Genomic DNA, 24898 nt, shown 5'->3' on the forward strand with positions numbered 1-24898 from the left:
CAGCCTCTAAATACCTTATGCCCTTAACTTTGTCGACTTCAATAAAAATCGTTCTTGAAGTTAAGTGTGATTGTTTAGGATCGATAGTTTTCGACCATGTTTTACAACCATAAGCTATCTTACTTTTTAAAAAATGTATATGTGTCATACAATTTGCTTGATTCATATTTGTAACGGAACAACATTGCTTAATGTTTAAATTTTGACATCATATTAAACCGATACAAGTCAGTTAAAAACGTATGAATTACGGGATAAAAAGCGAGAGAACAGTTTTTGGTAAAAACGTTCCCTTTTTGTTGGTATAAGAACCAGAAAACGAAACTTGTTCGTTGGCTTAACGCAGAATAAGCAACCACTGATTCAGTTGGGTTTGGTTCAATTGAGTTTTGAAAAAGGATTGGCTTATCAAAACCTTGAGTTGCATTTGTTTCTTAAGGGTGTCTCAAGTTATACCTAAACTGATCTCGACACATCGTAGCTACAAAAAACCAGCCTTGATAAACTTTGAGGCCATAATTGTTGTGTACACACCAGGAATCGAACCCTACGCAAGTGGGATATTTCACATCTCCCATGACCTCAACCACTATGTCACAACCCTTGTTGAGATGCGTTTGTTAGCGGGTGAAAAAGAAATACTTAAAGGTGTGTTTGATACATTGAACTAAACAAGTATCACTATTCCACGTTTGTTATAACTTTTATGCAAGACAGACAGGAACATAATAGAACAAAGTGAAATAGACGTCTTCCACCCCTACCTCATGAAACAAAGTGGAACAAACTTATATTTTACCAATATATCCTTAAAATAAAATATAATTTTCTACTAAAATCTCTCTTTAGATTTTATACATTCTTTAAATTTATTTATCACATAAAAACGGTATAAACAACTCATTAGAGGTAAATTAATCATTTTATCAGTATGTTCTGTCTTACCATACCAAACGTACCGGAAAGGTTTTTAAATTTAATTTAACATGGATAGTTTAGTAATTTATCAATCTTATCATGTTTCAACAAATAGAAATGTCATCTGCTTTATTACCCAATATATGATAACGAGTCGAATTACCCATTATATTACGTCAAACCAGACACCATTAACGATTTCTATTTCCATTCTCCATCCCTTATTACCCCCAACCAAACACCCCGTCTAATCGTCAAGATACAAATTACAAAATTCTATTCGTACTTTAACCAAGTTAAAATCGATAGTAAATGTACAAGATCAACCATTTAATGTCAAATTGACATTCAAAACCAAAACCGTCAATTATGATTTTACGACACACTTTATTGGTCGTTATCTTTCGTACCTCGCTTGCAGAACAATAAACCGAACGAAGGTGGAGAATGTAACCCTTCGATTCCTCTCTAGAGTAAATCATATTTATATACAAATAAATGTTAGGTTCTCCTCAAGTTCACTGGGTTTTCGGTTTTCTGGCTGTTATCTTATGGGCCCCATGGTATTTGGCAAGGTGTGATCAAGCTGGTCAGGACACCCACGGTTACCAAAAAAGAAACTGTTTTCCTAAACCCTAAATTTCCTACGGGGGTACATTTTCCGTTACCTATAAAAACGGCGGTTGTCGGTGTCTTGTAACTTATGATGATCATCATGGCCCTGCAACCACATTTGCAGCAGCTTCTGGCTTTTCAAAGATGGTGGTAAGTTGTCTCTCCATTTCTATTAAACTGTGAACACAATTAATGAAAATAGTAAGTCTCCATAGCATAATCGGTAAACTGTCTATCCCAAATACAAGGATAATTACACATATAACCATTATGGCAAGGCACCCGTCACAAAATGACCCCATTTTTTTGGGGTCCAACGGTACCTGGGTCACACTGGTTGAACCTAGTCTCCCAGAAAGTCGAGGGCTCAGCCTCAAAGATCTCACGATTTAGAGGGTTCTGCTCTGTGTGTGTGTATGTGTATGTGTGTGTACAAGTTCAAAAAAAATGTCTCATTTTGTGGTCGGGCCCATCTCAAGTTGGTTATGTTTGTAATTATCCCCAAAATATATATGCAACATTTGAGTAATCGCATTGTAATGGAAGCGAGTGCGTACTCATCAAACATCTCAAATATGCCAAAAAATATCGACAAGATAGAGGTAGTCACCTCGACAAAATCAAGGCTACCATTACCCATAGACAAAATATGTAAACGGGAGATTTTGCATGTATATTCGGACACTTCAAAAAGGAAATTGTTGCATTTATTTCGAGAATTATTTCTATGAAACATAAAAAAAAGTATAAAGATGAAAATAACTGACATTTCATATTTCCGGAAAGCTTCATTTCGTTTCACCATATATATCGGACTATCCTTTTGGAGCTTGATCACACTACTACCTGCAAAGATGCAATGCATACTAGCAAAAAAGGCTGCGTTTGAACTAAGAGATGCAGGAAAGCTACATAAGAAATTAAACAATGTCTCTCTAGATATCAAGCCCGGTAGGCCCGTACCAAGTTAGGCGGCAAATGCTACCTTAACTCCTAGAAATTAATGCATGATTATAATCATATAAAGCATCAAGATTTATCCACATGTGTATATGTATTGGGTCAAGTTCAGGAGGGAAAAGATGAAAAACTGAAGAACACCCTAGTAATCAGTCATCTATAAGATATGCACATGTGGATACAAGTAATTTGTAAGTAAATTTTCCAGTATACACATGTGCATAGAAACCAGGAAACATCTTTAATTACTTGTATGCACATATGCATACCATATAGATGAATGGTTATTAAGGTGTTCCTCGGTTTTTCATTTTTTGGAGGGTTTTCCCTTGGACCTCACTCTCTATCTCTCTCTATATATATATAGATTATAGGCTCAGGTTCATGTGAGAACCACAAAAAATACGAGAATATTGAGAACTATGCATTGAAGCATATCCTCATGGAAATTCATTAGTGTATATGCATCAATGAATGTTCAAGTTCTCATGGTTCTCAAGTTTTTTGTGGTTCTCACATGAACCCCCCTATATATATACACATCATATATGGGTGGGAGCTAATATGCTTCAAGTGAATTGTGTCCTTTGACATCATATCATACACATTATATCTACCTTAGGAACATATGTAATCAGGTATACCATAAACTCCTCTTATAATGGCCAGGGTAAAGTGAGGAATTCAGTTAACTTGAATTATTAAAGAAAGGAACTATAGTGGTGACATGAATGACATTTTTGTCCTTGCGAAGTTATTTTTATAATAAATTGCTTTAATAATAACCAGATAGTTTATCAAATTGAAAAACAGGAAATGCGTTACTTCTGTTTTTACCATCGAACAATCATTTTCAGATAACAAAACCAAATCAAACAAACCCGATATACCCCACACAGAGGCATCATTTTCAAATAGCTAAAGGGAAAGTAATACAAGAAGAACGCCGACTAGATTTGTAACTATTGAAATAAGAGTTTACTTCATTATAGGAAAGATCTGATTTCTTGGTGTGTAGAGTCTGCATGGTATTACAGAAAATGAATAATCATCCGTGTAGTGTAGACCAAGAAAGTCATCAGCGGAGTTATAGGAAACTGATGCAAAAAGGAAAAGAAAAATGGAACCGAGGGGAGCAAGAACCCATTCAAACCAAGATTCTAAATGGCACGAGGCGTGACTTATGTGCATATTGGATATATATAACTATATATAGAGGAACCTTCTTTTAAGAACTCATGAAATTGTGATAACCTTGAGAACTAATGTATCATATGCTATTTCATATAATTTTTTTGTCATCTGAGACTAGGATTTAGAATATCGATTAACATATATATGTTTCACATGTATTTGTTTCACAATGGGAACCTTTTTTTGCCTGTTTGTGAAACAAAAGTTACATGTAAATAAGTTTCACATTGTGAACCGCATACATATGAAGCAAACATAATGAAAAAAAATCAAATATATGTTCATTAACACGTTAAATGCTAGCCTTAGATGAGAAAAAACCATGTGAAACAATACCTTAAGATAAAAGTTTTTACGATTATCACAATATATGGAGTTCTCAAATTATTAAGCCCCTATACATACACATGTTTTCTACTATTACTCAATTATTCAATAATATTGAACAATCTAAATTAGGGTATATACTAAAACTAAAAAAGTTAGACCCTAAAAAGGTAAAAAAAAATCAATCAACTCCTTACAAGTGCCACAGGCTTAACATAGCATCAAAGACAAGCTTTGAGCCAAAGTGAGCCTTTTAGAACATTGATTCAAACCAATCCCTAAGGGGGTCTACACACTGATAAGGCGGTTGAAATTACGACAGTTAACATGGTTTCCAATCGGCTAACTTCATTTACTAAGCACAATTGAAATTTGTAAGATAAATATAGAAGTCGTCAAAGCAACGTGCAGCAAGAATGCAGGCTACATACTTGGAAGAACAACTAGTGATTTCTTTTCCTCAGTCTTCTGAGCCCTTGGAGAACTTGTTTTAATGGTAGTATGCAATCCCTGCAAATGAAAGATATCTCAGGCCAGCATTACAGATTAAAATTAAAGTTTGTCACAAAGAAATAAAAATGTGTGGGATTTTGTTATACCCTATGCTAGTAATGGTACAAGTAGTTACTGCATTTGGCATACAAGTAGGTAATGCATATGCCTAGTACAAATAGGTCGTGAGGGACCAATAGGTTGGCATTCTGTTTTGTAACCCTTTGGACGTGAGTCTGTGGAGAGACTGGCCTCTCGAAAGCCAGAGAATTGATTGCAAAGCCATCTGTAGAGAGTGTGATTTTTTGATTCTTTATCAATATGATGAATGTGCATCAGATTTTTGCCTAATTCTAGTTTACAAGCCTTTGTGAAGGTGTTTAGAATTCACTAGGTCCTTTGTTTTCATGGTGTTACCTTCTTTCTACATACATGTCTATAAGGTTAAGTACAAATATGGACCCATCTTCACTCTTCGGTGTAACACTCTAGATTTTATGAAATAAATGCCCAAACTCAAGGAAATAAATAATAGACCCAAAATCATAGAGGAAACAGTTGGGAGGTATCATTTATGTTATTTATGTCATTAACTAAATGTAATAAATCATTAAGAGAAAGTAAATAAAACAAAAATGGAAGTTAATGCATTGTGGATCAAAAATGTAAAAAGAAACGCATGGAGGGACCTGTCTTGCCATTTCTGAAAGATAAGAATAGAAGGGACTAATGGAGGGACCTGTCTTGCCATTTTGGCTTCCAATAGCCAAAATGGCCCTATAAAATCTATGATTCGGCCAACCCTTCTAGAGTTTTGTATGCCAGCCTCCAAGGAACAAGTAGACTATAAATTCAAAGTTGGTGCAAGGGTGAATGAGTTCTCGGTTGTCGAAGGAAATCAAGCGTTTCATCGATTTTCATTGAACTGAGGTCGGTTTTCCCTAACCATTCTCACGACTTAATTGTAGGATATCTTTGGTTTATACACCCAGTGTGTCCAGATCCAATTTGGGGTCAATTGGATGGCCGGAAGGCCATCAATTTAGACAAACGGTATAAATCGATATTTTCGAGGTTTAAAAAATTGGAACTTTGAATGCAAAATTCTAGCTCAATATTTGGTGGTTTTAAATGATTATCGCTTCTAGAATTAAGCAAAAATGTTTCATTTATATTTTGCAAAAAGAATCAACGAAAATGGCCGCCAAGAAACGAGGCCAAACAAGCCAAAAATGTTTCAGAGGTTGAAATAAGAAAAATGGGATTTAAGTTATTTATATGCTTAGATTCTTGCCGTATGTACTTGCATGTATGTGGTAATTGGATTGTAACTAAGCAGCATATTATGGTTTAACTTTAGAACCACTTGGTAAATAGCAGTACCCTATTGTATTGTATCTGGTTTCACATGGATCAACAAGAACTGCTGTCAAGACGAAGGTCGAACCATCAGCCAAGGAGAGGAATTTAGCGAATTATAAAGCCGTTAAATAAAAAGTAAAGGTTATTGCCTAGCTTATGCTTAAAGGTTAACCATGAGTTGACTCTAAAGTTGATTTTTGGAGAAAAATTGGTATTAATGGTCTATGGTGAATTATGAATTGTAGGCTATCCGTCAGATGTTACCACTAAGCAACCTTCTCAGTCAGGTGAGTCTTCATGAGACTTACAATGAGATGCATGCATATGTACAAACTTATTTTGAGCATGATATGATGCTATGCATCATGATTCAGTTTAAATACATGTTGTAGTGTATTTTATAAATGAGTAATTGCATGCTATGCGTTTAATGTTTTCAAACGATTTTTGCATGATATTACATATGTCATTGTTATGTTCAGATTTTAAGGGATGGACATTTGTCCAGTAAGTCACACAATAATGACATCATCCATTAATCAGAGACCGGTCAACCCAAAGAATGTCAGTGACAAAATGACCCATACCCACCAAGGCAGTTATGAGACCTCTTTTTCTTTCAGTGTCGTGTTTTCTATGAAATTGCATATTATTTTATATAGAGTTTACGTGTTTAATATGTATGTTGTGACACGGATTTATTCATGCAACCCATGAACTCACTAAGTTTTATAGGATGACTATAGCATGCATATCAAGGACAGGAAATTCAATGTGGGACAAGGACAAGAAGAATGCTTAGTTTTACCGCTTATTTAAGTCGTTTAAATTGTTTAGACTTATTTATTTGGTTTCAAATGTAACATGACCTGTATGGGACGGATTAGCATTTAAGTTACATTATTTATTGTGTTTCAAGTCTTCCGTTGTAGACGATTTCAATTTAGCCATTATATTTGGAGTTATTTATGGAGAATTCATGTTAGATGGTGTGGTATTACTCACAGTGAAGGGTGTTACATTCAGAAACAGGCTCTTGTTTCTTTTTCATTTAGTCCATATGTTATCCATCAAGTTTTAAGCTATGAGGTCCTATAATTTATTATTGGCCTCTGTGAGATAAAAATGATATTCCGTGTAGCTATTATATAATAAAAAAGGAACAAACCTATGTGGCGATACTATTGAAACATTGCTTCTAAAGAACTCTTTTAAAGGTGAGCATCACTTTATAAATTTTCCAACTAGAGCCTCTCATTTTTTTTTCTCTTACATCATTTTTAGTCCCCCTCAAACTGTCTACTTATATGCAACAAAAAACATCCTGGAATCAAATCTGGATGTTGGTCTAGCGGCGAAACTACAGGAAGTAAAAGAATTTCCTTAGGGTGAATTGAAGATCGTTCTCGTAACATATCTTTCTTTGGGTTTGTACTTCTACTTTCATATAGTCAAAGCAGTCCTAAATTTTTACAAATTTTTGATTGATTAATCTGCTACTACTCCAGAAGGAAATCCATGAAGTTTTATCATTTACAATTTGAATGTACAGAACTGATGTGGGGTTCAGGGTAACCACTTAAAAAGAAAACGGAATCTAACTAAGAGCCATTTTGATTTGCGGGATTGGGATTTGGCTTAAAACAGGATCTAAGAAACTATGAAGCATCATTCATAAGAATACAAATAATCATCCCTGGTAAAACAGCACATGATGATGAATGATGTCCAAAAAATAGGTGGTTTATGCCAATATAGCAGGCATATATGTAGCACTAAGTGACCAGAAAAAAAAAGAGAGATGAGAAAATTACTTTACCTTCTTCTTTTCTTTTCTCTTCAGTATTTTCATGTGGCATTTTTTAATGTAGTGCATTAGATGGTAACGAGAATGTCTTGCAGACAAATCGTCCCTGACATCTGGATTCTCGGTAAGCCAATCTATTATTTCTTTTGACTTAATTACCTCGTCCGTCTTTAAAGACTCTAACCATGAATAAATTGGCATCCACTGATCAGTGCGCTGGAAACGAGCATGATTAGGATCTTTTTCCTACCAGAAGAAAATAAACATAAAACATTATCAATACAGTAACCATATTATACATGAAATGTCATTTAACATGGTATTGTTTTTGCAACTACGGATTCATTTGATTTTAGTGGTTCACTTTTACAAATTGTTCTAAAGAGGCTCGTCTCCTACGCCACGTTAATCCCGTGGGACACCCATGGCTCGATGTGCGGTTTTTTGTAAGGTGTTATTTGATTTTTTATACAGTTTTAGTGTCTTACTAGTGTATAACCTATTTTAAATTGTGTAATATCATTGACTCGTCGAGTAATAGTGAAAAATGTATGTGTGTATACATACATATAATAGTCTATACGATATAGAGATTTGCCGCCATAAGTCACGTGGCTCCTAAGGCTTTACCTTACCACCACACCTCACATCATTTAAGACCTTGTGTTTTACAAGCCCAATTATTTGGAATGAACATAAATTCATTTGAAGTTTGCAAACAAAAAGAACAATATGGTACTCCCTCTGCTTCATGAAAAGGGCTGCATTGATTTTTGATGTCATACCCTTCATTAATTGAAAAACTGATACAAAAAATTTAATCATCAGTTAGACTCTCGAAGATTCACAGTTCATCCATTTAACATTCACAGCCAAAGGATTACTCCTATTGGGAAGTGGGACTTCATAGCTACATCAAATGCAACAAATTCAAAAAAAAAAAACACATCTCCAAAACTGAATTTTATAATTGACTTCAAAAAACAACAAAATAGCCCTAATTTGAGACAATGGCGAATAATTTGCTTGCATCAAACGTGATCATACAATTATAATGTTGGTTAAACCGAAAACTTAATAAACAGTGTGGAAGATCAAGAGATTACCTCATTGGAGGGAGTTCCATCGTTTAAAAACGAAAGAAACATCTGGTATACATCTGATGGAGGCATTAATTTGATGTGATCGGGTAAGGAGGAATTGTTGGATTGAAGCCAAGTTTCGACGTCAGAAGGGTTTAGAGACTTGTCTGCGGGCAGCGAGGAGAGCCATGATCGAGCCAGTGTTTCGAAGTCATGTGTTGCTTCGATGTCGTAGCTAGGGTTTTGATGATCGTCGTCTCGGTTCTCCTCTAGGGTTTCCGGCTGCACATCCATAGAATTCGCCATTTTGCACTGTGCTTGAAGTTTACTCTCCGAACCTGAACAAAAATAATAATATGGATTTTATTTAGGAAAATTAACAAAAATACCGGTTTCTACTATTTAGGCAATTTTTTCCATTTTCTTAAAATATCACCACCAACATGTTTAATAATTGTTGAATGGTTTGGTAAATAATGATTAAAAGACTTTCATAATATAGTGCAAAATAAAAAATAATTGTTTAGTAATTGTTTAGAATGAAATTAGGGTGCTCAATGGGGAGACCCAAAATGCAAGACGCAAACTTTTTTTTTTCTCAAATAAGATTCATCTTTTAACGATTCAGAGTTTTTCACTTAACGAAACTATTAAGAGATAAACAAACAACCAACAACTCCTCAATTTATACTGATAAATACAAAGACCAAATCTGTAAATTAGTTAAAGGTCCGCAAGTGACAATTCCACCATCCACGAAATTCCCAGAAGTAACAGGACTAATTTACAGATTTGATTCATGTATTATCATAGTATGTTCCAAAATTTCATATTTTTACATTTTGACCCCTTCATAAATTAAGCAGTTGCTACTTACAGAACTAGCGACATTTTAAAAAATTTAAGAAAGAAATGGCTAAGAGATGAATGTAGAAAGCTAAAATGACTATTTCTATTAATTTTCCCTTTTTATCATCAAATTTTTTTGACAATCAAAACTTCGATTAAGATTTGGTGTCTCCATTAAAGATGGTCTGAGAGCAACTCCACTCTTGTTACTAAAAAACATCAAAAACACTATGTTGTTTGTTTTTTAAAATTTATTGAAGTCTGAAGTCTAACTTCACTTATGATTGATAAGGAGAGGTGCTAAAGTGTGAGAGCAAAATCAATAAGACTGTTTTTTTTGTAAATTGATAGATGTATGAATCTATATAATTGTATATTTTACCCTTCAAAATATTGTAGTGTTTGAATTTATACAATTTTATATGTTTATTGATTATCATTACAAACTTTAAGTCCAATCAAGCCGAAATTATGAAGACAGTCCCGGTCCAAAAAAGCCTGATTAAGCCCGGAAAAGAACTTGGATAGAGGCACACAACTCAGGATTTTCCTGATTGTTTTCCAAGGTGTCTAAGATTAGTCGAGATGTACGTAAGCTGGCTCAAACACCCACGGTTAAAATAAATAAATAAAATAAAATATAACTCATTTACAAAATAAGTGTAATTGAAATCATCATTTCCAATCAAATATGATCCCATCGGTAAAAGTAAACAAACAGGCAAAGAAACTCATCACAACACAAAATACCTTGAGATTTCCTACAATATACAAAAAATCTTCCTGCAAAATTGTAACACAAAAGAACCAGACCAAGTCCTTAGCCCCCCATCTGGTCCTGGTCCTGGTCCTGGTCCTAACCGGTCGGGATAACAGTTCAAACCGGTTTGACTACGGTCCTAACCAGTCCTCGTCCATGCCACTCCGGCAGATTCCGATCATTTACGGTTTCTATCGATATTTCTTTGCCTTTGCCAGCTTCTTCTTTTTCTTCTTCAAAGCTTTCGGCACTTTAGTTTTTCGAGCTTCTCTTTTCTCTTCTTTTACTTTCTTCTTGTTCTCTTTTCTCGCTGCCTTTTTCTCAAGAGGTGTCGGTTTTCCATCATCGGAAGAAGATGTGTCGTCTTCGGAATCCTCGGAGTTTTCTTCATCGGTTTCGGTCTCTGATTCATGATCCTGCAAGTCGGAAGGTTCTTTTGGGTCGGCAGGGGAGTCTTGTTGAAGATTGGCTTCATGATGTTGTTGCTGTTCGATCGAAAGAGCGTGCTTGAGCCCTGTAATAGTCTGATAGTACATATCTCCGGTGTCTTGCCCACTCGTTAGTCGTATTACGTCTTCTTCGGCATTCTTCACGTTATCCAGCGTCTTTGGGATGAACGACTAAACAAATCGAAACAAAAAACTGATTTCAATGAAAAAGAAACCGACTTCAAATTGATTCTCTCGTTTTCTCGTTTTGCGTCTCTACTTTAAGGGGGAGGATTCAAATGGAAACGGCAAAACGGTTGGAAATGTGGATACATGAACGGAAAAAAGGGATGAAAAAGTATAACAATATGGATGTCGAACTAAAGAGAATAAAAAGCTCACTTTTGGTATAATTTGTGTGGCTCCATTGTTTATTTTATTTCATCTATTTTTGGTTAAAAAATAAAAGGGGGGGTCTTTTAATCATATCCCTTGGATCAAATCCATCTAACAGTTGAGATTTTTTTCCAAGTTTCCGACCTTTTGCTGTTTCTATTTGAACCTCCCTGCCGTCTCCATTCACCTTCAAATGTCGGAACCACGATTGAAATATACAAAAACGAGAACGGAGGCTAATGATTAGAGATCACACAAAAGCCCAAGCCCGAATCCCGGTCTGGGTCAAGTCGCAAAGCCTGATCAGGCCAAAATTTTGGGGGCAGGACCGGACTGGGAAAAGCCTGGCCTGAAAGCCTGCCCAGTCCCTTTTTCAACCCCCAATCCCAGCCCAGGCCTTTTTTTGCTCACTGAAAAACGAGATTGAAGTCCCAGGCCCAAAAAAACCCAGGCCTTTTGCACCTCTACTAATGATCGAGTTCTCATGCTTACAAAAACCACCATTCTACGTCAAGTCTGTGTACATCTCACCCTCTCTGGACCCACAGGCGAATGGGATATACTAGGTTGGGATCTCGAGCACAAGCGTTTTATCATCACTAGTTTTTGGCGGATAGATAAAATTGTAAAGCAAGTAATTTCTTTAACCAAAAATCTTTCTTGTAGATAATAACATGAAGATGAGAACATGTAGGTTACTAGTCATGCACACCTGAACGAAAACAGCATCTGCAATTTCATCCTCCACAGAAATCTCATCACCTCGGGCCAATATTTTTTGTTGAGCCTGAACAATTTAACGTCGATGAATAATGTAACATAGTTTCTTAAAAGCAACCAGTGAAAGGTGATCAGTATTACAATATCCAAAACATACCTCCTCCAAGTAAGCGTCCACAGAATCATCATTAATCGCCGGATCAACAATAAAATCAAACAACTCACGAATTGTCATGACAGCTACTCCACGTTTCTTGAAGAAATCCTACATCGCACAACAGCATTGATTTAATTAGTACTGCTAAAAAAATTTAAGCGTGAGTGTCCGGGCCCGCTTGCACGCACTTCAACTAATCCTGTAGGACCCTAAAGATAAGGGGGGACCCACTATGGTCCATACAGTGGCACGGGCCACCGCTTCATTCCTCCGTCATAGTGTAAAAACTTTTAGAGTCGTGAAACATGCCACCATATTTATTTTGTCAGAGGCAACCATATATTTCTTAAAACTACATAAGCCCTTATAGGAGCGGGTTCGAAACCCATTTGTATCATTTTCTTAGTTTTTATCAGGTTTATTATGTTTCTGAAAAGAATTGGGATAAAAGACTAGAACTGAGGACTTCATATACAAAAAGCAAGGAACTAACCAACGGACCAATGATAATTTTGTTAAAAATATCCATAGCTTTGTTTTTGTAATCAAATGGCGCCACCATTTGAAAAAAAATTCTAGGTTCACGCCTGCTGAAGATAACAAATCAGGAAAATTACCAGTAGCCCTGAGGAGACTCAAACCGGCAACCTATGGGGAGGAGCCCGAAGGCCTATAGCCTTTATTTGCCGGTTGAGCTGGCCTCGAGGTTTAGTGCTACTGAATTACTGATCTAAAAACAAGGTTTTTATAAGCAACTTACTGATACGTGAACACAATCCTCCCTCAGAAAATCAAGTGCATGAGGATGATCCAGATCAACAGATTGGGATACATCAATGACGTACATGTGACCCTGCGGCAAGAAATACCAATAATCATGTGATGTTGGTTGCTTAAAACATGCTCAAGTAGAAAAACTAAAATATAAAAAATATAAGTAAGAAGTCTTGCCTCATGGTAAAGTATGTTGTACTCACTAAGATCTCCGTGTACTAGCTTGCACTTTTGATATAGTACCCGCATTATAGTTATCATCTACAAAAAGATGCCAACAAATTGTTACACTCACTAATGTTTTTAAGTACCAACTGTTCAATTGGATGATGGATTCAAGTGGACTTTGTATTGATTAACAATCTAAACAGAGAAGAGGATGTAAAATCTGTCACGAAGAAGTTGTGAAACAGATGAGAGAGTTGTTAACAGAAGGTTTAATGATGTTCAATAGACCTAAAAAGTAGTTAAGGCAAAGTGAAGATGAGAATTGACAAAAAGAAAGAATTTGGAGAATAAAAAGGACGAAGGTCTCTCAACCAGGGGGATATATCCAAGACGTCGTTCGGCACTGATTACTGGAAAAGTATATGGTATTCGTTTCATCCCAGAATAAGTGTCCAAATTTCTATTTTAGTTTATCCCGAAAAAGAAAGTGTTTGTGACTTTGTGCCTACTTCTGAATTCTACCCTTAATTATGAGATAGAGAAATTCATTACCCCCTCTAATATTAAGGATAAAATGGTCATTCAGTCCATTCAAAAGTGTAATAATTACACATTTCTAAAACTGTGCGCCTTTTTCTGTGTGAACATTTAATTTGAGATGGAGTGGTAGTAAAAAAAATCTCGAACTACCTCAACATAACCTTCCCGTAACTTATCAAGAGACAGTGCAGCATCTTTAAGTCGAGGTGCAGCCCATCCTGTCTTGCCTGAAGATATAAGATACCAAGAAACTTCAATAACTGAAAAAACCAAAATCTGATGTTCCAAAAGACGTAAAATCATGCCATTAGGGTAACAAGAGATTGTGACTTTCTGTTACAAGTACCCTATTTGTTTGACAGCTACTAATCCTGTTGATCAAACTGGGAGGGAACTTCCCAGTCTGATTTTATCAGTAGCCATGACCTTTTTATTAAAAGGAAAAGAATCGGGTTATTAATGAAATTTATCAAAGCCTTCTTGCTCAGAAAGTAAAGAACAACAAAAAAGACAAAACCCTATCTGAGAAAAGCCAAGAGCAACCACAGTGAGAAAAACTTTTCGGATATGCAAGGTAGGGAGGGATGTTTCCACAGACAGAACCCATGACCTTACTGTCTGTCACAAGGTATAAGCTTACCAGTTACTAAAAAAAAAACATGGTGCCAGTCCCTCCCTGCCAAAACAAGTGTCCAAATTCCTATTTTATTTTGTCCTAAAATAAGTGTCCACTTTCAAAAGTAAGTGCCTATTTTCCGATTCTATTCTGAATTATGACTTGTGAGGTGGAGAAATTCATTACTCCCTCTATTTGTTATGCGTAAAATTGTCATTTAGTTCAAGTGGAATAATTACATATTTCTAAAACAGTGTCTTTTTCATTGTGGGTATTTATTCTGGAACAGAGGGAAGAAATTATAGCGATCATTATGATAGCATACCATATACATATCAGTAAAAACATAAATGGCACCATGTACCTATGAACTCCATAACCAAGACATGGAGCCTCAAAAGAATTGGAGTGGGACAACGAATTCCAGCTGTCTTCAGTCTGTAGATGAAAGGTCATTAGAATTATAGCATCCCACGAAACTAGAGCCATTTAGCAAATATGGAAAGAGGGATGTCGGTAAGGAAAGGGACCTATCATTCATGTCTAGTTAAAACAACCATTCTATATATCATTGTTTGTGACAAATCGAGGCAGGGTTTTGCTTAACCAATTGTCACCATACATGATTGTATAGCTTTGGTATTTTATAAACATCTGTTGAACAGCTAATAAATAATGGAGCGGCATTAATCAAATTTCACAGTATAGACAACAAACATTATGGACCACACAGGACTTGATAGACTCAAATTTTGCACCCAGATTATGTATATCTTAATAGCTTTCTTAATCCAAACTGGACCTTAAAAATTAGCAGGGTCACACGGATCAATTCCCAACAGAAACTAGCAATAGTTATATCCAATTTTGGCAGCCACATAAAGTTACGAGATTATATGGAAGCAGCATGGAAAAGAAAATTATGTTACCGCATAAGATTCCTCATCTCCTTCTCAGCCCATGTCTTAACCATTTTCCTCGGGTTGTGCTTGCAATATCCATATCTGAAGCGATAATCACCTTGTACATAGCGATCCCTATCCCTGAAGAAGTTGTCAACAACAAAGATATCATAAACATATGGCCAAGGCATGGAATATTGCAAGGCCATTTTGAAAATCAAATTCACACATGCAAGCTTGAAATAAATGAACAGTTAAGAAAACGAATGTGAACCACACCACACAAGTGAAGGAACATATGCCCAATACATATTCATCATCGAAATATACACTACAACAACATAAAAGTGTCCATTACAAAAGCCTTGCACCAACAATGTACATGAATTAGAGACATCAATTGACCACATGATATCTTAAAGGCAGATGATGTAAGATAACCCGTTACAGTTACAAGGCTGAGCATATGGAACGTACTTGAACACAAGAACAGAAGTTTTGTACACTTTGATCGCAAGTTCTTGACCATCAGATCTCGTAGCGTGATAAACATTTGCCTGTTTGATAGAAACCAATTAATGTTAAGAGAAGATGAGCCACAAAAATCACTCACCCGTGTTTGAACAGTCGAGAATAATTCTCTTCCACATCTTAAAAGATACACACCTTAAAGCCAGAAGCGGACCGAGAAATTATTTTAAACAATGGCACCATTTAACCTTAAAAGTGAAAGCCAAAGAAAAATTTACAAAATCTTACACAGGTTGGTTGGTTAGTTGCTTGTATTACCAAAAAAGGTCACAAGTTCGATTCCTTGCAAGTATGATTTGAACCATTTTTTTAAACAAAGCTATAAAGTAACTTGATATTAGAAGCTAAAAATGGATATCTAGCTAAAGCCCAAGATTCACCCCTGCACCAAACTGCTAAAGAATGAGGAGGGTCATTATCTATACTTCTATAGGAGCCTGGCACTAACCTCCTTTCCAGTTGAAATGCAGCCATTGATATCATGGAAAATACCTCGATTCAACATTTTGAATAACACCATCCGAGTTCTAGGGTCAATTGCCTACAAAAAAAATCAAAATTTAAAAAAAAAAAAAGATAACAAATTATGAGGTTATAATCCAAACCAAAAACATAAAAAGGAAAAAAAAATCTCACAGAAGGAACCAGTAGACAAAATGCAATGTAGAAAGACAAGATACATGCATGTACATACATGATTAGCAACAAGATACATCCATGCACATACATGATTAGCAACAAGATACATCCATGTAGAGCAGCAGAAAACCAGGTTCAACTAAGAGCATCCAAACATACTTAGAAATAAGAATTAGAAGACAATTGTTATAATCTTGCGGGAGCAAATGCACAAGAAGGATGGTAATTAATTTCATTGTGCTCCTTCTGGGATTTGTCTTTTGGGTAGGAGAAAAGTACGTTTCTTGAGAAAAATAACAATCTTGCATATATGAATAGGATAAGAAAAGAAGAAAAAGAAACAACATGGTCCCATAGGAAAGTATAAATCATATCATGAAATCGATGCCACATCACAAGAGAGCGACATTCCATGTACATTTCATGGTAGTAGTTTAATGTTACAAGTTGTCATGTCCCAGTTATGTGTGTATAATGGGTTAAGGTACAATTTGGAATGCTATCTGTAAGGTATAGAAGAGCAGTTGTTTTATTTTTCTTCTAAACATTAACACCATCAGATCAGTTTCAGTCCAAGAGGAAGTAAATAATATTGCTCTGGCGCGCTCTCTAATTAAAAAGACTACAAGTTGAAGTGTTCTATGGAGCGTAGGGTATAGCACAAAAGCTAAAAGCAGCCTAAAGTGCATCAGCACGAAATTTAATAGTCTTCACATTTAAGCATAACTTACTCTTTCCAACCAGGTGTTCAAGAATTAGACAATCCAGCACTTGTTTCACAAGAAGAAAGAAATTTGCAACAGTAAGAGCATCTCCAATGGGAGGTTTCTATAAGTAAAAAGTGTATTGACTTATAAGAATCACCATTGGAGAGACTTCTTGAACTTAATTACTAAAAGGAGGTTCTTATAAGTCAAACAGTCGGAGATGCTCTAAATATTATCATTCACCTGTTCAACAGTTGCTCGGTCAGCTTTTTCAGTAGTTTTAGTCTTGCCAATAGCCATCCCACGCACGCTTTCACGGATTGCAGTGGTGACGGAGTTTGACATGCCAGCATTCCACCTTCCTTCCCACTCCTGTGACAGCAATAAAGTCCTCAAAAATGTCAAAAAACTTAATACACGGGCAATTCCACACTGTTAAGATCACATCAAGGGTAGCTTCATCAACTGCAATCTATCCTACCTTATAAACCAGATTTATCAAAAGTCTTAAAAACAATTTTTAATACACAAAGTATTATACATTTATGCACAAAGTCTTAAAAACAACTCATAATGCATTAAGTACTACTACTTATTGGCATTCAATCTTAAAATCTCTTAATCTACAATTAAAATAACATATAATACAAGTTACCAAAGCACATTATCACCTTTTCTTTTCATGTTCCAAAATGTTTTTGACATCTTTCACTCATACCTTCACCCTCTTATACCTCTTCGTGAGATTCAAATTGATATTCACCATGAGTTATTAAAAGTTCTCCTATTCAATTGCTCTAAAACTCTCGGTCTCGCTTTCTTGATTCTTTGTTCTTGTTGTAATGTGAACACATTTGTGGAGGCGTTTAATTATGTTGAATTTTAAATATACTGGATTTTAAACTTTCATACAATTTTTTTTATCAATAGACTGTATTCGGAACCATAACTATTATTTATTAAAATTGTATTAATATGCAAAGACTGGTGTAACTTATATCATCTTTGAATCTTCTCTAATAAAACTTCAAAATCGTTAACATTCATGGCTTCCGCCTTAATGAACGGGTACAATTGGTCGTGAATAAAGAGTAAACCACCAATTCCCAAATCAAATATACCTCTAAAGGCGACGCTCTAATATGATTAGTAAATTTCTGGTTCCGATTCGAGAGCGGTTGAAGAGGAGACGCATTAGGACGAGAACGGATTCCTCCATGAGCATTTGGCCGTCTTGCGTTCAGTATAAGAGCTCCATCAACTGCTCCTGTATCGTCTTTGGAATCCAAATAATCCAAAGCTTCTCCAATTTCAGAATCCGATGACCATGAAATGTCTTCTTCATCTTCCAATACTTCTTCTTGATCACCGATTTCGTTCTTTGATTCTTCCATGTCAGACTTTTCAACAACAATCGACATCGTTATACAACTCCAATTGAAGAACTATATCGATTTGATAAAAAATCGCACGGGATGAGGTTTAGGGTTTTGGAATTTGATACCCTTTTAATAAATGGTCCTCCGGTGTGAACCGAACCCGGCCCGCATTCCGTATCACTGTTTATTGGGTTGGGCTGGCTTTTTTGGGCTGGACATAATTACAAAATTATGTTCTGAAATGTCATATTTAGTGAAATATTAGGGCAAATTGCATGAAAAAATAACATACTTTAACTTGATTCCTATCTTGGGTAACGTACTTTCAAAATTTTCATTTTGATACCTAAGATGTAAAGTTTTAAACATTTAATTGCCCGGATAACCGGTTGAAGACTAATTTTAGATTAAAAAAAAGACTAATTTTAGATTTAAAAAAAACATGTCACTATCCACGTCAGCAAATAATATTGAGTTTGATACCACATCACTCGCCACATCAGCATGATAACTGGTTAATGCTTCAACAGTGTTACTCAGGTACTTAAATGTTTAAAACTTTACATCTTAGATACCAAAATGTAAGTTTTGAAAGTACGTTACCCAAAATAGGAATCAAGTTAAAGTACGTTATTTTTTCATGCAATTTGCCCAAAAAATTATGTCCACTTACAAAAGATCATCTTCAAAAAAGCACTTAAAAACACTAATAGTTCGTTTACCAAATATTTATCGGCAAAATTTAATAATATCACTTATTTATCGGATAAGATTTTAATCCATCAAAACAGTATTGTATACAACAATTTACCCGGTAATCGTTAACTATGGTAAGAGTTGTCACTCTCATTTATCGGGTAAGACTCTCGGTTCATGCTTTCATTATTTACGGGTAATATCATTAGTCCTTGTCATATTCATTTTGGTAAGGTAATGTGACTTGGTAAACGTACTTTATGTATAAAAAATAGTTTTTAAAATTTTTGTCAAATGTTTTATAATATTGATATATGGTTTTAGAGGGTTGGGTTCACGTGAGATAAGACTGTTTTCGTGAGACATGTGAGAAACGATGTTTACACTTAAAGCTTCACAACAAAATGTTGTGAAGCTATGGTTTGTGAAGGTAAGAAAAACCCGATTTTTCACTGCAAAAACATTGTGAATGTTACATTCACAGTGTTTTGCTATTAAGTTTCAAGTGTAAATATCGAGTCACACAAAAATAGACTTATCTCACATGATCCCAAGTCTGGTTTTAGAATAGCAAGAAATATGATTACTATTTTTTTTATCACAACAAAATCATAATAATAGAAGGTTTTGATAGAGATTAAAAAAAACAATTCTTATGTTTTCGATTTTCCAAAAACAAAACTCTGTCATTTTCGTTTTTTTTTTTTTTTTGTCACGTTTATTCAGTATTAATTATTTCACGTGTAATTTAAATATTACGTTTCTTATTCCATTTAAAAAAAACATTAAAAACAATCTGAAAGATCGAAAACATACATATAAGTTGTTGGTATACATCGATGCAACTATAAATATGCAATTTTTGTTTAATATGACACGTTTTTAAGCTTCAATTCTATGGATTACAGTTGTGGTTTGTAGCAATCCTGATTGAATTTACAAATACTGAAATTTATTAAACCTAACATCTGACATATTTCACTATCGTACCAATGCAAAATGAATGTAATTATATCGTATGATACATATAGTCTTAAGTTTAGAAAAAATGGTACTTTGTATGTAAAATGATCATACTTTTTGAGGAATCGACAAAAAAACTGAATGGCAAAATTAAACTTAAATGAAGCTGATTTAGGGGCCGTTTATCAAACACTTACCTGGTAAGCACTTACCAGTAAAATTTAACACTATCATTTACTTACCAAGTAAGATTTTAGTCCACCAAAACGGTATCATATGCAACAATTTACCCGGTAAGCGCTTACCGTGGTAAGAGTCATCGTCTTCACTTACCGGGTAAAACTCTTGGTCCTTGTGTCATTCTTACCGGATAAGATTCTTGGTCCTTACTATATTCATCCGATAAGGTAACGTGGCTTGGTGTTCACTTACCCGAATAAGCATTTGATAAACAACCATTAGTTCATAAGATATTGCATGATTGAAAAACATACCCAATTTTAGAGATGGCAATAAAACCCGAAACTGATGATGAAAACCGAAACTTTCGGGTCGGGTTCGAAAACATCTTATTAGGTACAAATATTTTTTTTCGTATTAACAATTATTAAACAATATTAACATTCAGTAAAAAATATAATTTTTATAAGAAAATATAAAAACAGTCGTTGGTTCATTCATACGTTTAAAAAAAAAACTAGTGAAAATTATAAAGTTTGACGTGGTTTTATATTGTGTTAAGAGTTGTGATGGTAGGTTGTGTTTAACAATTATGAGTTGTAAAAATAGAAGTGTTTGATTTTATAGAGTAAAACCACAACATCTGGTCTTAAAACAGTCAAAATCGTCCCACATTTATTGAAAAACACCCTTTAATTGTCAAATCGATTTCCTCATTAAAAAACAAAATAGTAGTCAAAGTTTGAAGCCAAATCGCCCCCGAGGGAAGATCTTGGGGTAGGTGGGACGATCCACTATTTAAGACAAATCAGATATTTGGTTCAACAAATCAGATACATGTGGGCCCCACAAATTAATTTAAAATATTTTATATATATTTTTTTGGGTCAAAGAGATTGGATCGCCCCCTTATGGTCAAATCGTCCCCAAGGGCAATCAATGTGGTTATTTTGGTAAAACATGAAAAAAAAATGATTTTTTGTTAATACATTAGGTATATTTTAGTCATTTTGGTGAAAACCCCTTATTTGAATTAGTTAAAATTTTGAAAAACATTAATTTTACAATCATTACAACCTTTCCCTCAAGGTTGCACCAACATTTATACTCGTAACTTCTATGCAAACATCTCATTATCATTTGAGTCAGTCAGACTACACGTCACAAACAAAATTAAGGGGGCGTTTGTTTTTTAAGAGGTACTGAAGTCTGAAGTCTGAATTCACTTCTGATTTTTAAGAGGTTGTCTGAAGTCTGAAATCTGAATTCACTTCTGATTTTTAAGAGGTTGTGCTGAAGTCTGAAATCTGAATCAGTCAGACTGTTTGTTTTTTGCGTCTGAAATCTGAAGTTTGAAGACGAGAGATCGAGAGTTGATATGGATCGACAGTTGACAAAGTTGAGAGATGAGAGATCGAGACAGAATAGTTGATCTAGAGAAATCAAGCGCAAAGAGATCAGAGTAGGTAGGCGACGATTTGAAATAAGAGGTAATAATTGGTTTCGCAACCACTTAAATTTTCAGACCTAATAAGAGCTTTTAAGCTCTTAATTGAAAAAAAAAACAACAAACATACTGAATCCTCTTATGTCTGACCGATTCAGACTTAAGAGGACATTAAGAGTTTTTTTATTAAAAACAAACAGCTCCTAAGTACATAATTAACACTTAATTTACCACTATATACAATACTATGATATTTGAGGGGTGTTTGGTTTAGTCAGATGAATGAAAATGAAAATGACAGAGAATGAAAGTGAGAATAAATTTACATTCTCCCAGTTAAACTAAAATCAAAATTTGGGCTTCTTGAGGAATGAGTCCATTACATTATATAAAACCAAACCGTTTCTTTTATTTTCGTTCTCATTGATTACTGCCTAATACCTCTAACCAAATACCTTATAATATTTCAATTTCAGTACAGTCGTATTTTCCGTGCTTCATTGTTCTATTATCATTTTTTTTCTTTACATACAGTTTAATATTCAAATACATAACATGTTCAAGTTCGAAACATGTAAAAGGTTGACTTAAACCCTTCTGCTAGTCTCAACCGCTAAGTCAACCCAAAAATGTCTCATTATATGTGGTTTTTAAGATGCGGGTTATACGTGAGCCTGATCCGGTAGCCAATAGTCAAATTTTTTTATATATATAAATAATAAAAAATAAAGGGGAGTGCTAATGGCACCTCCTTTCATGTCAGAATCAGGTCATTCAAGCATTGAGAATATAAAAAGCATGTATTGATGTTGATGTGTGTGAGGAAGAAATTTATGGATAAGAGTGCATTTAGTCCACCCAAAATAAATTGACAAAGACAAAATTGATTGAGCATTAAATATGTAAATAATGCTAGGGCGGGAAATTCAACAAACCTACACAATAAAATTTAAATAGTATGTCATAAGCTATTTTCACATATTTTTAAAACAAAATTCACATAAAAATAAAATATAATTTGTGTTGTAAAATAAGTGTGTTATCGTCTAAAAAACAGTAGGGGTGCTCATGGGTTAGATTGATTGGACTGAAGACATTTGAACAATTCAACCAAATGCTTGTGGTTTGAAAAATCTTAACTTAGTCCAACCCAAACCAAAGTGCAACCTAACTCAATCCAACTCGTACGGGTTGGTCGGGTTGATAATTTGGTACATTAAAATATTTTTCTAACATTTAATATGTTTTTTTTTTCTACTTATAATTCTTTTTCATCATCAACTATTTAATACAACTTATTTATACTTATTACGTACATCACATTCAGTTAATTTTCTCAATGTGAATAGACTGAAAATATGTGTATATGAAGAGCGTACACGATAATGTAACTGTCTAATGTATATAATGATAGAAATTCAACAATCATATTAAATCCAATAAATAAAAGAATTTCGGGTTCATCGGGTTAGGTTAAGTTCAAATAATAGTAACATAATACCTACGGTTTAAAATTTTTACAACTCAATTAGATATCGGGTTGCTTCAGGCTGAATTATTTCGCGTTAGATTGGGTCGATCGGATTTTTGAGCACCCCTAAAGGATATGACAATAGAGATAGATATATCAAAGTTATATTATAAATGAAATATCTCATAGTTATCTACTTGTAACTCATTCATATAAAAAAAATTATGATTAATGAGAATTACATATTCTTTTTCTTTATTCTATTGTTGTTCCTTTTCAGTTATTCTATAACAATTTGTTAATTTTTGATATATACGTTAAACTTCAAAATAATATTTTTGATATCTAATATTTTAAATAGTTATATTTAATAAAATGATTTTTTTATTACAAAAATAAATACTGTTTTATTTTCTAAATCTTAAAAACCATTTTTAATACTGTTATTTTTTGTACCTTTTGCTTTATTTTGAAAATAAAATAAAATAGACGTATCTATTGCATTCATTATGAATAAAACTTCACTTTTGGACCAAGCAAAGTACATTGCTTTTAAAACCATGTACTATCAGAACCAAATATCGATTGCATAAATTCTCGTTGATTATTGTTTAATGGACAAATTATATGGAAAAATAACATATTTTAACTTGATTTTTATTTTGGGTAACATATTTTTTAAAAAATTCATTTTGGTACCTATGATGTAAAGTTTTAAACATTTAAGTACCCGAGTAACCGGTTAAAGCATTAACCGGTTACCATGCTGATGTGGCGAGTGATGTGGTATCCGGTTAATGCTTCAGCAAATAATACTGAGTTGGATATCACATCACTCGTCGCATCAGCATGGTAACTGGTTAATGTTTCAACCGATTATCCGTGTACCTAAATGTTTAAAGCTTTACATCTTAGGTATCAAAATGAAAGTTTTGAAAGTCCGTTACATTTTCATGCAATTTGTCATTGTTTAATTTGTATATTAATTATACATTTTGGATCCAAATTTTGGTAACAATGGTGTTTGATTATCTTATAAGAGAAAAGGTGAAGGTTTTTTTTTTAAGAACCATCGTTGCAGAGAGTTATCATAAGAATCTCAGATTATTTGAATTCTTATACAAAAACCTTGGTTTTTTACCTTAAATTTGATGCAGGTCCCAATGATTCTTTCACATCGATATTATATATATATATATATATATATATATATATATATGTGGCTTATTATACAACCTTTTACATTTGTACAACCAATACAACTCAATCTTAACCGTCCATTTAGTTTGATCAATATGTGATTTCATAGAAATTTTAATTGTTTCCTAATATAAAGTATTGATCATAATTAATGAACTCTAGTAATTTTCCATAAATATTCAAATCATAATAAATGAACTCTTATCATTTTCATAAATATCTCAATTAATTGGATTGCATTGGTTGTACAAATGAACATGGTTGTATTTGAAATAAACCCTATATTTATTTATTCACACACACACACACACATATATATATATATATATATATTAATTACTAGGAGGGTACTCACACAATGCAGCAAGATACATCTCGATTTTATTGTTTTCTTTTATTTTTTTGTCTATTAATATAATACAGTTTTATACGATTTTGAGAAAATGATAATGTTTTTATTTTTTAATAAAATATAAATATGAAGATATTGTAATTAAAATTTTGAAGAAAAAAAGATATCGATGTTAGTATCAAATTAACTATTTAAATATTTATGTTTTTAAGTAATTTTTTTGATTCAATTTTTTTATTATAATTGAATTTAGGTCTAATAATAAA

General features: G+C 34.0%; 2 protein-coding genes across 5 annotated transcripts; both read right to left on the bottom strand.

Annotated features, from left to right (window-relative positions):
• Positions 1-1200: 1200 nt before the first annotated feature.
• LOC112511541 lies at positions 1201-9089 on the bottom strand. 4 transcript variants are annotated; one of them, XM_025117207.1, is made up of 6 exons: positions 8782-9089; positions 7688-7921; positions 4446-4524; positions 2301-2379; positions 1587-1710; positions 1202-1504 (listed from the first exon to the last, which is right to left on the bottom strand). In XM_025117207.1, exons 1-5 carry the CDS (start codon positions 9061-9063, stop codon positions 1632-1634), a joined length of 753 nt encoding a protein of 250 aa, XP_024972975.1. In that variant the 5' UTR covers positions 9064-9089; the 3' UTR covers positions 1202-1504; positions 1587-1631. The 4 variants fall into 4 exon arrangements, with proteins under 4 accessions (XP_024972974.1, XP_024972975.1, XP_024972973.1 ...); XM_025117206.1 differs by having other exon boundaries at positions 1201-1710; XM_025117204.1 differs by lacking the exons at positions 1202-1504; positions 1587-1710 and having other exon boundaries at positions 1752-2379.
• Positions 9090-10273: 1184 nt separating this feature from the next.
• Positions 10274-18404, bottom strand: LOC112511444 (serine/threonine-protein kinase RIO1-like). The gene is made up of 12 exons (XM_025117062.1): positions 18066-18404; positions 17188-17316; positions 16047-16139; positions 15545-15624; positions 15095-15208; positions 14530-14603; positions 13700-13776; positions 13019-13102; positions 12828-12920; positions 12068-12175; positions 11903-11977; positions 10274-10986 (listed from the first exon to the last, which is right to left on the bottom strand). Exons 1-12 carry the CDS (start codon positions 18363-18365, stop codon positions 10558-10560), a joined length of 1656 nt encoding a protein of 551 aa, XP_024972830.1. The 5' UTR covers positions 18366-18404; the 3' UTR covers positions 10274-10557.
• Between the last annotated feature and the right edge of the window lie 6494 nt (positions 18405-24898).

This window comes from Cynara cardunculus, assembly GCF_001531365.2.
Source record: "Cynara cardunculus var. scolymus isolate 2C chromosome LG 4, CcrdV1, whole genome shotgun sequence".
Lineage (NCBI taxonomy): Eukaryota > Viridiplantae > Streptophyta > Magnoliopsida > Asterales > Asteraceae > Cynara > Cynara cardunculus.